The 12,074-nt window shown below is 44.1% G+C and overlaps 1 protein-coding gene across 1 annotated transcript; it reads left to right on the forward strand.

Annotated features, from left to right (window-relative positions):
* The first annotated feature begins 801 nt into the window (after nt 1–801).
* Nucleotides 802–8,272, forward strand: kcnd1 (potassium voltage-gated channel, Shal-related subfamily, member 1). The gene is made up of 5 exons (XM_014974450.2): nt 802–971; nt 1,238–1,321; nt 2,041–2,136; nt 2,864–3,114; nt 4,633–8,272. Exons 1-5 carry the CDS (start codon nt 819–821, stop codon nt 4,838–4,840), a joined length of 792 nt encoding a protein of 263 aa, XP_014829936.2. The 5' UTR covers nt 802–818; the 3' UTR covers nt 4,841–8,272.
* The last annotated feature ends 3,802 nt before the right edge of the window (nt 8,273–12,074 follow it).

The following is a 12,074-nucleotide window of genomic DNA, read 5'->3' on the forward strand; positions in this document are numbered from 1 at the left end:
TGGTGCCGGGCTCAGGAAGAACTCTGGGTCTAAAGCTGAAAGAGGAGATTTTACTGTTCAGACTAATCCAGGTCTGATCAGACCGATTGATCAGATCGATCGGTCTGATCTGATCGATGGATCAGATCAGACCGATCGATAGGTGAGTCTCTACTTCAACACACCTGAGTCAAATACTGAGTCGTTAGCAGAACCTGATGCACTGAGGAGGAGATTCAGCTGTTGGATCCAGGTGTGTTGGACCAGGGAGACGTTAAGAGCTGCAGGACTCCGGACCTCCAGGACCTGGACCAGGACCAGGACCTGGACCAGGACCTGGAACTGGACCTGGAACTGGAACTGGACCAGGACCTGGACCAGGACCAGGACCTGGACCAGGACCAGGACCAGGACCAGGACCTGGACCAGGATCAGGATCAGGATCAGGACCTGGACCAGGACCTGGACCTGGACCTGGACCAGGACCAGGACCAGGACCTGGACCAGGACCAGGACCAGGACCTGGACCAGGATCAGGATCAGGACCAGGACCAGGACCTGGAACTGGACCAGGACCTGGACCAGGACCAGGACCTGGACCAGGACCAGGACCAGGACCTGGACCAGGATCAGGATCAGGACCTGGACCAGGACCTGGACCTGGACCTGGACCAGGACCAGGACCAGGACCTGGACCAGGACCAGGACCAGGACCTGGACCAGGATCAGGATCAGGACCAGGACCAGGTCCTGCACCAGGACCTGGACCTGGACCAGGACTGCCCAGCCCTGCTCCAGCATCTTTCTGAGCTGCTGCTTCTCTCTGCAGGTACGGTGACATGGTTCCTAACACGATCGCAGGGAAGATCTTCGGCTCCATCTGCTCCCTGAGCGGCGTTCTGGTCATCGCGCTGCCCGTCCCTGTCATCGTGTCCAACTTCAGCCGGATCTACCACCAGAACCAGAGAGCTGACAAGATGAGAGCGCAGCAGGTCAGAAGACTGACCTCATCCCTGTAGCTCCGCCCACAGGAAGCGGCATCCCTGTAGCTCCGCCCACAGGAAGCAGGGCCTCATGCAGTACTGTAGTTTTCAGAATCGTACAACTGCGAATGAATTTTCTAAAATGTTCATAATATGTGAATCGTTTGATGAACACAAGTTGACAGAATATCAGTGCAAGAAAAGAGATGTGTGTGTGTGTGTGTGTGTGTGTGTGTGTGACTCTGACGCTGATGTTTTCCTACTTCTGTTCACAGAAAGTCCGTTTGGCTCGAATCCGCATGGCGAAGAAAGGAACAGCGAACGCCTTCCTGCAGTACAAAGAGGACCACACTCTGGGAGTGAGGCACACACACACACACACACACACACACACACACACACACACACACACACACACACACACACACACACAGCTTTGCAGCATACACCAGTATGAATGAATGAATGTCAGACATGGAGGCCATCAGGAGATCGTCCAGCTCTCGTCCTTCCAGCAGATCTTCAACTTCTAGCTTTGGTTCTGGAGCTCTTTGGTTCCAGTCGGGTTCCGGTTCTGGAGCCTTCATGCTGAGCTGGTGCTGTTCGCTCTCCAGCGGTCCCAGACTTCCTGTCGTCTGAAGCGGATCTCCTTCATCGGGTCGGACCATTTCAGGCCTGATGAAGGCTGCTTTCATCCTCATCCTCATGGACCCTCATAGACTGATGGGTCCAAATCCACCTGCAGCGCAGAGCAGGAACCCAGGATTTAAAAAGGGCTTAACGGGAGCCAGGAAGAGGAGGAGGAAGATAGAAACTTGGAGGAAAACTGCTCATCTTATGTGATAAGAAACTTGAAAACAGCCACAGAAGGAGGTGGAGCAGAGAGGAACCAGAGCATCTGGACCTCTGGCTCCCTCACCATAATGGAGGGAACAACCGTCTCCATGACAACAGCTGGAAACTGACCTGCAACCCCACAATGTGCTTCACTGGGAAAACTGATAACCGATAACAATAACCGATAACTGATTGTTCCAGGTTGTAAGTGAGGACTGACTGGTTTCTGTCATGTTTTCAGGACCGGGACAGCGACAGCACGGCTCTGTGTGTGAAGAACAGATCCGCCTTTGAGCATCAGCACAACCACCTGCTTCACTGTCTGGAGAAAACCACGGTGAGGCAGGAACTACAGGAACTACAGGAACTACAGGAACTACACCCTCTGTGGTTCATGCTCCTGATCATAGCTGGTCTTCATTGTAAACACAAACCACACAGGAACAAGACACGATAGCATGAGAGCAGGATGGAGCTAATGCAGCAAATGGAGAAACTGAAGCTAATAGAGCTAATAAAGCTAATGGAGCTAATGAAGCTAATGCAGCAAATGGAGAAACTGAAGCTAATAGAGCTAATAAAGCTAATGGAGCTAATGAAGCTAATGCAGCAAATGGAGAAACTGAAGCTAATAGAGCTAATAAAACTAATGGAGCTAATGAAGCTTAAAGCTAATGGAGCTAATAAAGCTAATGCAGTTAATGGAGATAATGATGCTAATGGAGCTAATAAAGCTAATGCAGTTAATGGAGATAATGATGCTAATGGAGCTAATGAAGCTACTAAACTAATAAAGTTAATGGAACTAATGAAGCTAATAAAGCTAAAGAAGCTAATGAAGCTAATAAAGCTAATGGGGCTAATAAAGCTAATGGAGCTAATTAAGCTAATAGAGCTAATAAAGCTAATGGAGCTAATAAAGCTTATGGAGCTAATGAAGCTTAACGCTAATGGAGCTAATAAAGCTAATGAAGCTAATAAAGCTAAGCAGCTGACAGATTAAGCAAAACTGTCAATGGCGGTTAGAAGGTTGATTGGTATCTTCCTCCACCTTGTCCTCACAGAACCACGAGTTCACTGATGAGATGACCTACAGTGAGCTCTGCATGACCGAGTCGGTGGGCTTCCGGACCAGCCGTAGCACCTCTCTATCCAGCCAGCAGGGGGCGCAGAACAACTCCACCGGCTGCTGCCCCCGCCGGGCCCGGAGGAGAGCCGCCATGCGACTGGCCAACTCCACGGTGTCCGTGAGCCGGGGCAGCGTCCAGGAGCTGGACACCCTGCAGTTTAAGACCACCTCCATACCGCCACAAACGTAAGTAATCGTTCCACTGCCAAACACACAACCGACACAGAAGTTAGCCAAATCAAGGTCTCTTAGAGAGAATGTAAAGGTCCTGGAGCAGAGCCCTGAGGTTCCCCGGGTTTGGCTGGAGAGGTCTGATCAGACCAGGGATTCAGGGATGAGTGTCAGTGTGTCGTGCATTCTGCAGAGACTGGTTGCCTCCAGTCCCTGATCCACTGTCTTGGAATGGTCCAACAGTCTAGAGCTTATTGTTGCATTTAAAGGGGATTTTCTCTGAAACAATCTCAGAAATATCCATCTATACCTGGCAGACATCAACAAGCCTCTGGCACCATTCAAGCTGGATGTCTGATCTCCTCAAAACCATGTAGACTTCATGTAGACGCTATCACATTACGTAAAGCCATTTGTTACAAATTTGGGTTTTGTAATGGACGCAAATTTTAAGTTGGACAAGCAAATCAGTGCCGTTGTGTTTTTCCATTTGAGGCGGCTTGCAAAGATTAGGAATATTGTATCAGTGGAGCACTTTGAAATATTAGTCCATGCGTTTATTACAACACGACTGGATTACTGTAACTCCTTATATGTGGGTGTCAGCCAGTCTTCCTTGTCCCGTCTTCAGCTGGTCCAGAATGCGGCTGCTCGGCTCTTAACTGGATCGCGGAAGAGAGAACATGTTACCCCGATTTTATACTCTCTGCACTGGCTGCCGGTACATTTCAGAGTGCATTTTAAGATTCTTTTATTTGTATTTAAATCTTTAAATGGCCTTGCTCCCTCCTATCTCTCTGAGCTGCTACATATACACTGTCCTCCTCGAGCTCTTAGATCAGCGAGCCAAATGAACCTGGAGGTGCCGAGGACTTCCAGGAGGCAGAGAGGAGACAGGGCGTTCGCTGTTGCAGCTCCCAAACTTTGGGATTCTTTACCTCTGTCGGTAAAACAGGCCTCTTCTTTAGCAATTTTTAAATCTGCTCTTAAGACTTACCTTTTTCGGTTGGCCTTTGATTCAGTTTGAGCTGCTGCTTTCCTGTATTTATCTGGGTATGTTTATGTATTGTATAGGAGTTCTAAGTCACTGTATTGTTGGTTATAGTGTGTTTTAATTTTGATTTTTATTTGATTAATTTTGTGATTGTACAGCACTTTGGTCAGTGGTACTGTTTTAAAGTGCTATATAAATAAACCTGCCTTGCCTTGCCTAGACTGCTTGGTTTCTCCCACTGACCAGGGTTTTACCCACAGTCCACAAATTTCCACAGGATGGAGGCTGGAACGTTAAGTTGTCCTGATTTATCCAGTAAAACCAGTTTGAACTCTGACCAGGTGATGGACTGAAGTCTGTGTCAGGAAACCAACCAGCTCAATAGGAAGGTTGGTCCGACATCATGGCTTTTGGAACATGGCGGTCGTCTTCTCCTCCAGCAGAGCTAGCAGTTAGTTATCAGAGTAGCACCTCGACCAGAACCAGACGGGTCCTGAAGTCAAACAGATCCTAACGCTGATCTCCGTGTCTCTCCCCAGTCGATCCAGCCTCAACGCCCAGCCGGACGACCTCAAGCTGAACTGTGGCGATCAGGACTTCACCGCCGCCATCATCAGCATTCCCACTCCGCCTGCCAACACACCGGACGAGAGTCTGCCTCCATCGCCGACGCCCGTCCCCGGCATCCTGCGGAACACCCGGGCCACCGCCTATACCCATGAAACCGTCAAGATCTCTTCCTTATAACCTCTGACCCCTGCTCCCCCAGACTCCAATCCTCCCACTCTGAACCTCTGGTTCTGATCCATGGCTCGGGATCAGCCGGATCTTTGGAGCTGCAGGAAGATCAGATGAGCATGAAGCTGAAGCTGCAGAATCTTTAGATTTTATTCTCCTGGGAACGTTCAGGAATCAGAACATTGAGCCAGTCCAACACCCCCGACACCGTCCATCTCTCCTGGGCCGGGTCGTCCTGGACCAGCTAAACCAGCTGGTCCAGCTGTTTCTTTCTTTGGGTTTGGTTCTGTTTAAATGGGTCGGATGGAAAGCGGCGCTGTCTAGAAATGAATCTTGTTGGAGTGACTGAACTCAGGTTTTTGGGTTGAGCTGGAAGCTGAGTGGTTCGGCCCGGTTTTCAGTGAGAACCGGGTTCGTTATGGGATTGAATCCAGGATCCAGAGATGGAACCTTCAGGATTAACGATGCAGGTTTGGATCGCTTGGTTCTGAAGAATGGAAGCACTAGTGATGGAACCAACAGCCCAATCCGGACCCGACCGATTCTCTCCTCCTGCAACTGAACCTTTGGAGTGCTGCATGCAGGTTCTGATCCAAACTGCTCTTGTTCTGCTTGTTCAATGCGGACCAAGAACCTTTTACTCTTTAAAATATGCAACGTCTCTCTGGTGAGGAAACCAGAACCAGGAGCTGAACAGAACTCCAGCAGAACCGCAAAACGGACTGGTTTCATTTGTCATGTGACAGGCTCCAGCTGAAGAGTTCTGGACAGAACCAAGGACCGGGTCCAACTGATGATCCAGCGGAACCACTCAGCTGCTGGAGGTTGTGGTCTAACTTGACGTGACCTTTGACCTTCCCAATTTGATGACAGGTGCTCACGTTAGCTGAGTTGTTGGAAGGCGTCACGATCCAGATGGTTCTGTTTCAGTACCTTCAGTTTGTTCTGGGTTGGTGACTTTCTGGTTCGGGTCCAACTGGTATCGTGGTTCTGGTTCATCTTGAAACTCTGGTGGCCCGGAGACGGCGGGTCGGAGTCGATCCGGCGGGTCGGAGTCGACCCGGATCCGGCGGGTCGGAGTCGATCCGGCGGGTCGGAGTCGACCCGGATCCGGCGGGTCGGAGCGCTGCTGTCTCCAAACTGGCCACCAGGTGGCAGAATTGAACAACATGGAATCTTTAGCTGCTGCAGTTGAACTGGTGTTTGTCCTGGTCGGCCCGGTTCTGAAGTCCAACACCGAATTTTTCCAACAATCTTACATAAATTTAACGACATAAAGACAAACAAACATGGTCAAAATTTCTGCTGTTTGGAGGAAAAGATGAAGCACTCTTCCTGCTCCGTCTTTACATCTCCGTAAGGAGCAGGAAGCAGGACAGGAAACAGGAAGTAGCATGTTGACCCGGCTGGGAGAACCTGAAGGCGCAGTTTCTCCAGCATAGCAGACTGAATGCTGTAACATATTTTGTATCATAAATGCTCCAACCAAAACAGAGACAGTTAGATGGAGGAGTCAGGGAGCCGCTGGTGATCCTCCTGCATGAGCCTCGTAGACGTAGCTCCGCCCATCATCTATCTACCTAACAAACAGAGGAAGAAGAAGAGGAAGAAGAAGAGCTCCTCTTTTGTCCTTTTGCATGATGATGTTGGTTCTGTTGACTTCCTTCTGTCCTTCCTTCCTTCCTTCCTTCCTTCCTTCCTGTGGATTTTTTCTCCACTGAGGAGAAATCAAGCAGATTATATCAGAGTTCCTGATTTCAGATTCATTCAGGCATGCTCCTCCAGTGTGTGTGTGTGTGTGTGTGTGTGTGTGTGTGTGTGTGTGTGTGTGTGTGTGTGTGTGTGTGTGTGGTGAGCAGTCACTACTATGCATGGATACCGTTGTAGGTATTTTAGCTGTTTTCTCCCGCGACAGACAGGAAACGCTCCAGAAGGTTTTTCTTCTGCAGCTTCCAGACAAAATGACGCGTCAACACGGTCAACGGACAGCTAATGCAACAAAGTGCAACAAAATTCAGTTCCGTTCTAAGCTGTGGATAAATGATTTCCCTTCTTGTCCCAAATGAAAGTTCTTACTATAATTTGTATTATTGTTGCTGCAGCAGCTGGAAGGTTTTGGGTTTGAGTCCCGGCCTGCAGGTCGCTTGTTCTCCTTCCACAGACCAGAAACACGACTGTCAGGCCGTCGCCTGACCTCTGAACTCTGACCCCTGTGGCACCTGGTATGACATATGGAATAAAGAAACATGGCTGACTGAAGGCATTTACAGAAAAATAATACAAAATTCAGAAATAAATCAAATATCACACAAAGAAATGAAAAGGAAATAAAATGGAATATTTATTACAATGTAATAAATATATGAATTTCTGCCACAAGTCTTAAAGTTGATAACAGAACAACTGATTTTACAAAAATTTTTGTTGCATTTGTTGGAATTAATCTATTGAGCTTTTTCTCTGAATCTGCATGGAGAAAAATAAACTTATTGAAAAATAAATAAGCTAAAAAAAATGACGATAAAATAAATAATCGAATATTGCATCCAAAAAATAAAAAAAACAAGAAGGTTCCCAACTCATTTGATTATACAGTTTAACAATAATTAATATTCGTTTAATAGTTTCAGCAGAACTACAAAGAAAACTTTCCTTTTTAGACAAACCACTTTTAAATGACCGTCTTTTTTCAGTTGTTGATTTTATTTGTTTTTAGCTGCAATATGTAGCATGTTGAGATTTTTGTTAATGAAAAGTTTGTTATAAATTAAATTGATGATGATGATGATTATTATTATTACTACTTTAACATTATTCTGTATTCTGTTCATTTTCCTTTATGGGAAAAATGTTTTACAGTAAAACATTTTTATTTTCTCATATAAAAATGTTGAATTATAAGGAAGAAAATGAATCCATGTCTCACTAAAACAGTGACAAAATAAGTAAAAATTATTATATGAATTCCAATATAAAAAACTTTTTCAAACTTTTTATATATTAATTTTGAAAAAAGAAAATAATGTAATGTGACAGTAAATTCAGAAATCATTAAATGAATAGCAAAATAAAAATGTTTTAAAAATCATGAAAGAAAAAAGGAAATGAAAAATTAAATAACTGATATGTTAAACTAATACAGCTGAAAATGATATTAATTATTGTTGCTCTGTGTACTCAAATACTTGCAGGGAGTTTTTATTCAGTTTTGTGTTCAATATTTGGCAGATTAATTAATTTATCCACTAATTTATTGATACTTGTGTTTATTGGAGGTTCAGTCAGGATCTGTATACTGGAGCAGAGTTCATCCTGGAGCTTTGACCTTTGACCTGAGCGGCGACAGATGATGATGATGATGCAATGAGGGAGGAAACAGCATTAAAGCACACAGGTGTATAATCCATTCCACTAATAAAGAGCAACAGAAACTGAAGAAAATGTCTGCCGGATTTCTTTCAGCCTCAAACTCAACAGCTCCGCCTGCTGGTCACAGTGCAAACAACACGGACTTCCTGTTTACTGAGCGGAGCAGGAAAGAGATGCTGCCATCTCGCGGTCAGAGTGTGAAACTGCCGCATCAGTCCCATTTTTTTCTTTTTAAAAGATGATTATATTATTAAGCAGTAAAAAGGAGACAAAAGGATTAATATCTATGTTTATGTATAGTTATTCATAATAATATTAATAAGAAGAATTTATTACTAGTAGTATTATTCTGCTACATTTTTGTTTCTTCTCCTTTGTCAGAGAAATTAATCAAAAATAATAGAGATGTGGCAGTAAGCAGAGCATAAACTGCTGATATTTAATAACTGTTCAGATGATGGGAAAAGGCGTTAATGTGTCATATTTTAGTTTATGGAGTCAATCTGCGCTCACTGATATTCAGTTTATTACTTAGCTTCAATTCATGATTATGATTTATGGAATCAATAAAAACGGTTTCCAGTTTGGAACATTTTTAGTAGTTAAGATATTTCAGGCATCTCGAGTTGAGCTGACTCGTCATAACGACGTCACTGAAATAATTATCCTCTCAAAACATCCCAGAATTACGAATCAGTTTTGAAACTTCAATGAAACAATGAAAAATAACTAAATGTTTTTGTAGCTGCTCCATTTTCAGCAGATTCTCTTCAAAACGTTTTGAAGAGAATCGTCACTTTGACCGGCGGAGATTCAGAGTTTAGAAAGGGGCGTGGCAGCAAAACGAGGCGCATTTATTCAGATTTATTCAGATTTATTCAGATTTATTCAGATTTATTCAGATTTATTCACAGCTGCATGTCACGTTTGGACCGACACCCATCACACAGTTTTATAGCTTTGGCAAATTCATCCGTCATACCAAGTAAAGGGTTGATCAGAACAACAAGAAACAAACATTATTTACATAAAACAATAAATGGGGCCGATAAATATTTAAATGCATGCAAATCATAACTAAACTAATTTAAGGTCAATCAAAGTATAAATGTAACTTAATATAACTCCTCAGAGCCTGTTGCTGCTGAAGAAAAGGTAAGAACTCAAATTAAACCCAGAGAAGTTCATCACAAACCAGGCCGCCTGTCAGCCGGACACCGACGGGAACTCCGAATCCTCAGGGCCGCTGATGAGATTCAGGGCGGCCATCTTGGAGAGGTCGGCCGCTCCACTCGGCGTTATGAACAGGTGTTCTGTCGATCTGTCATACCTCGTGCTAATACGCATGCGCACATCGATGTTACGTCTCATAATTCCGTCATACCTGTACAAGTTTCGTTTCGTGTGTTTTATTTCTCGGAAGTTTACGGTAAATAAAAAAATAAAATAAGAAAAATCTAGTTATCTCCACGCAGCGTCCAGAAAGAGGTGATGTTCTGCTTTTAGCCCAACAGCTTCGGTCAGCATCCAGCTGTTCATCAGCTCTTTTAGGACATATTCCATGCAGTTTTCTAAAGAAATATTAAAATATTAAAAATATCCCTCGGGAGACCAAATTTGTAGTCAACCAGTGTTTGTAGTAATAGTGACGCTAAACGGGACGAATGTCTTGTTTACAGTTTGGAAACAGCAAAAGTCATTTATGTTAATATGTTTGATTAACATAGCAGCTTAATTAAATAAAATTTACCGTAAACGTCTGAGAAACAAAACATACAGGTATGACGGATTGATAAGAAATCTGCCGAGGAATGTATGTGACGTAACATCGATGTGCGCATGCGCATTACCATAAAGTATGCTGGATTTACGGTATGACAGATAGTCAGAACACCGAATTTATTGTTCAGTGGTCATTTAATGTATTATTAATGCACCAGACCCAGACCTGCACCACAACCTGTAAACAGAAACTTTCCGTAAGAAGGAAAGAAATAAAAAATACATCCAAACTATCTAAACTATTTCTGAGTTATCAGTTTTGATTGTGTCTCTATTGTATCCAAATGGTTTAAAGGGCCGTTTCCATCACAGCCTAGACAAACATGTGGAACAAGTTCGTTATATTACTTTAAGTTAAACTTCGAATTCCACCAACTCAGACAGTCTTCATATGTTATGTAAATGACTTATTTCTTATTAGTAGCTGTTTGAAGTGAGCAGTTAGTTTTTCCTACTGCACTTGAACGCCCCTCATGCAGTAGCCACCTATCTTGATGCATGAGGAGTTTGAATGCTGCGCTGGGCTAGAAGGGAGGTGTTTGGGCCAGACTGTGCAGACTGCTCACTGCTGTTTCTGTTGGTATCTCAGAGATTGTACAAAATAAAAGTCGGTCGACCCAGAAACACACAACGCAGAGTGAAAGAATCGAGTTTCAGTCATTTTTTTGCACCAAAGAGTAAAGAATAAACACTGAGTTTCATTAAATGTGTAGATTTTAAATTTTAAATTGACATTTGTGACTGTATACAAAACAGACCAGCAATATTGCAGTAAGCATGTTGCAAGGAAACTCAAAAGAACATTTTCCTCCATGTCTCTTACAGCAGTGTTTTTCAACATCTGTGCCGCAGCACACTAGTACCGTGAGTGATCATCAGGTGTGCCGTGGAAATTATCCAATTTCACCTCCGGACTATAAGCCGCTACTTTTCTCCTACACTTTGAACATGCGGCTTTTCTGTGGATTTTTCTTCTACCACCAGGGGGCTCTTTAGCAGGAAGTGAATCGTTGGAAGTCAAAATTGGAAATCAAAGAAGAACGAGCTAATTTTCATTTAGATCAGTGTTTCTCCACCCTGGTCCTCACCCCCCCTGTCCTGCATGTTTTAGCTGTTTCCCTTCTGCCACACCTGGATTCTATCTCTGGGTGATTAACAGGATCTGCAGCACCTGATGGTCATGCAATCATTTGGATCAGCTGTTCTGGAACAGAGGCTCATCTAAAACATGCAGAGCAGGGGGGCTGAGGACCAGGGTGGAGAAACATTGATTTAGAACAAGCACATGCTAGCAGCAGGCACGACGGAGAAATGTTTTCAAACTCATATGATGCAGCTTCTAAGTTGAGCAGTGTCGATCTGGCAGCACAGGAGGGAAATAAAGCCGCTGCACGTAAACTCGGCGTGAACAAAACCGGATTTGGAGACGGAGAACTTTGTCCTTAATATATCCAGCAGGTATTAGGACGCAGCCCTCTGCTGCCCTCTGCTGGTCCTTATGGGAAACCGAGAGCGGCAGAGATACCAGCGGCCTGTAGCCCGGTGCGGCTGATATATGCAAGTTTCCGGGGGATTCAAAAAATTTGAAGGTGCGGTTTATAGTATGGTTCGCTCATAGTCTGGAAAGTACGGTAATTGGTCTTAAAAGATTTTTTGAAAACGAATCAATTATCTGCAAATGATGCCATCTCTGAGCGTCTCTGCTGTAGTACTGACTAGCAGTGTAATCATGTCATTTTCTTACCACTAGATGGCAGCAGGTACAGAGCATTTTACATTAAAACAAGAGAATTAGTGAAGCTTGAATGTTACTACATTCATGCATCACACCACAGTGTTGTGGCTGTTCAGGTGTATTTCTGAAGTGGACATGTTAATTTGATTCCTATTCAAGACACTTTGATAAGAATGTATATACTATAGGTGGCTACAGAGTATCTGTCTACATTTGTGGTTGGTGGTGTGCCTCGGGATTTTTTCAATTAAAACAATGTACCTTGGCTCAGAAAAGGTTGAAAAACACTGATTTACAGGACTCTGTAAATATTAGCTGGTATTTCGCTGGTGGACATAAATACAGAATAGTAATATT

Source organism: Poecilia mexicana, unplaced genomic scaffold (genome assembly GCF_051168715.1).
Source record: "Poecilia mexicana isolate PSO_F unplaced genomic scaffold, ASM5116871v1 scaffold_23, whole genome shotgun sequence".
NCBI lineage: Eukaryota > Metazoa > Chordata > Actinopteri > Cyprinodontiformes > Poeciliidae > Poecilia > Poecilia mexicana.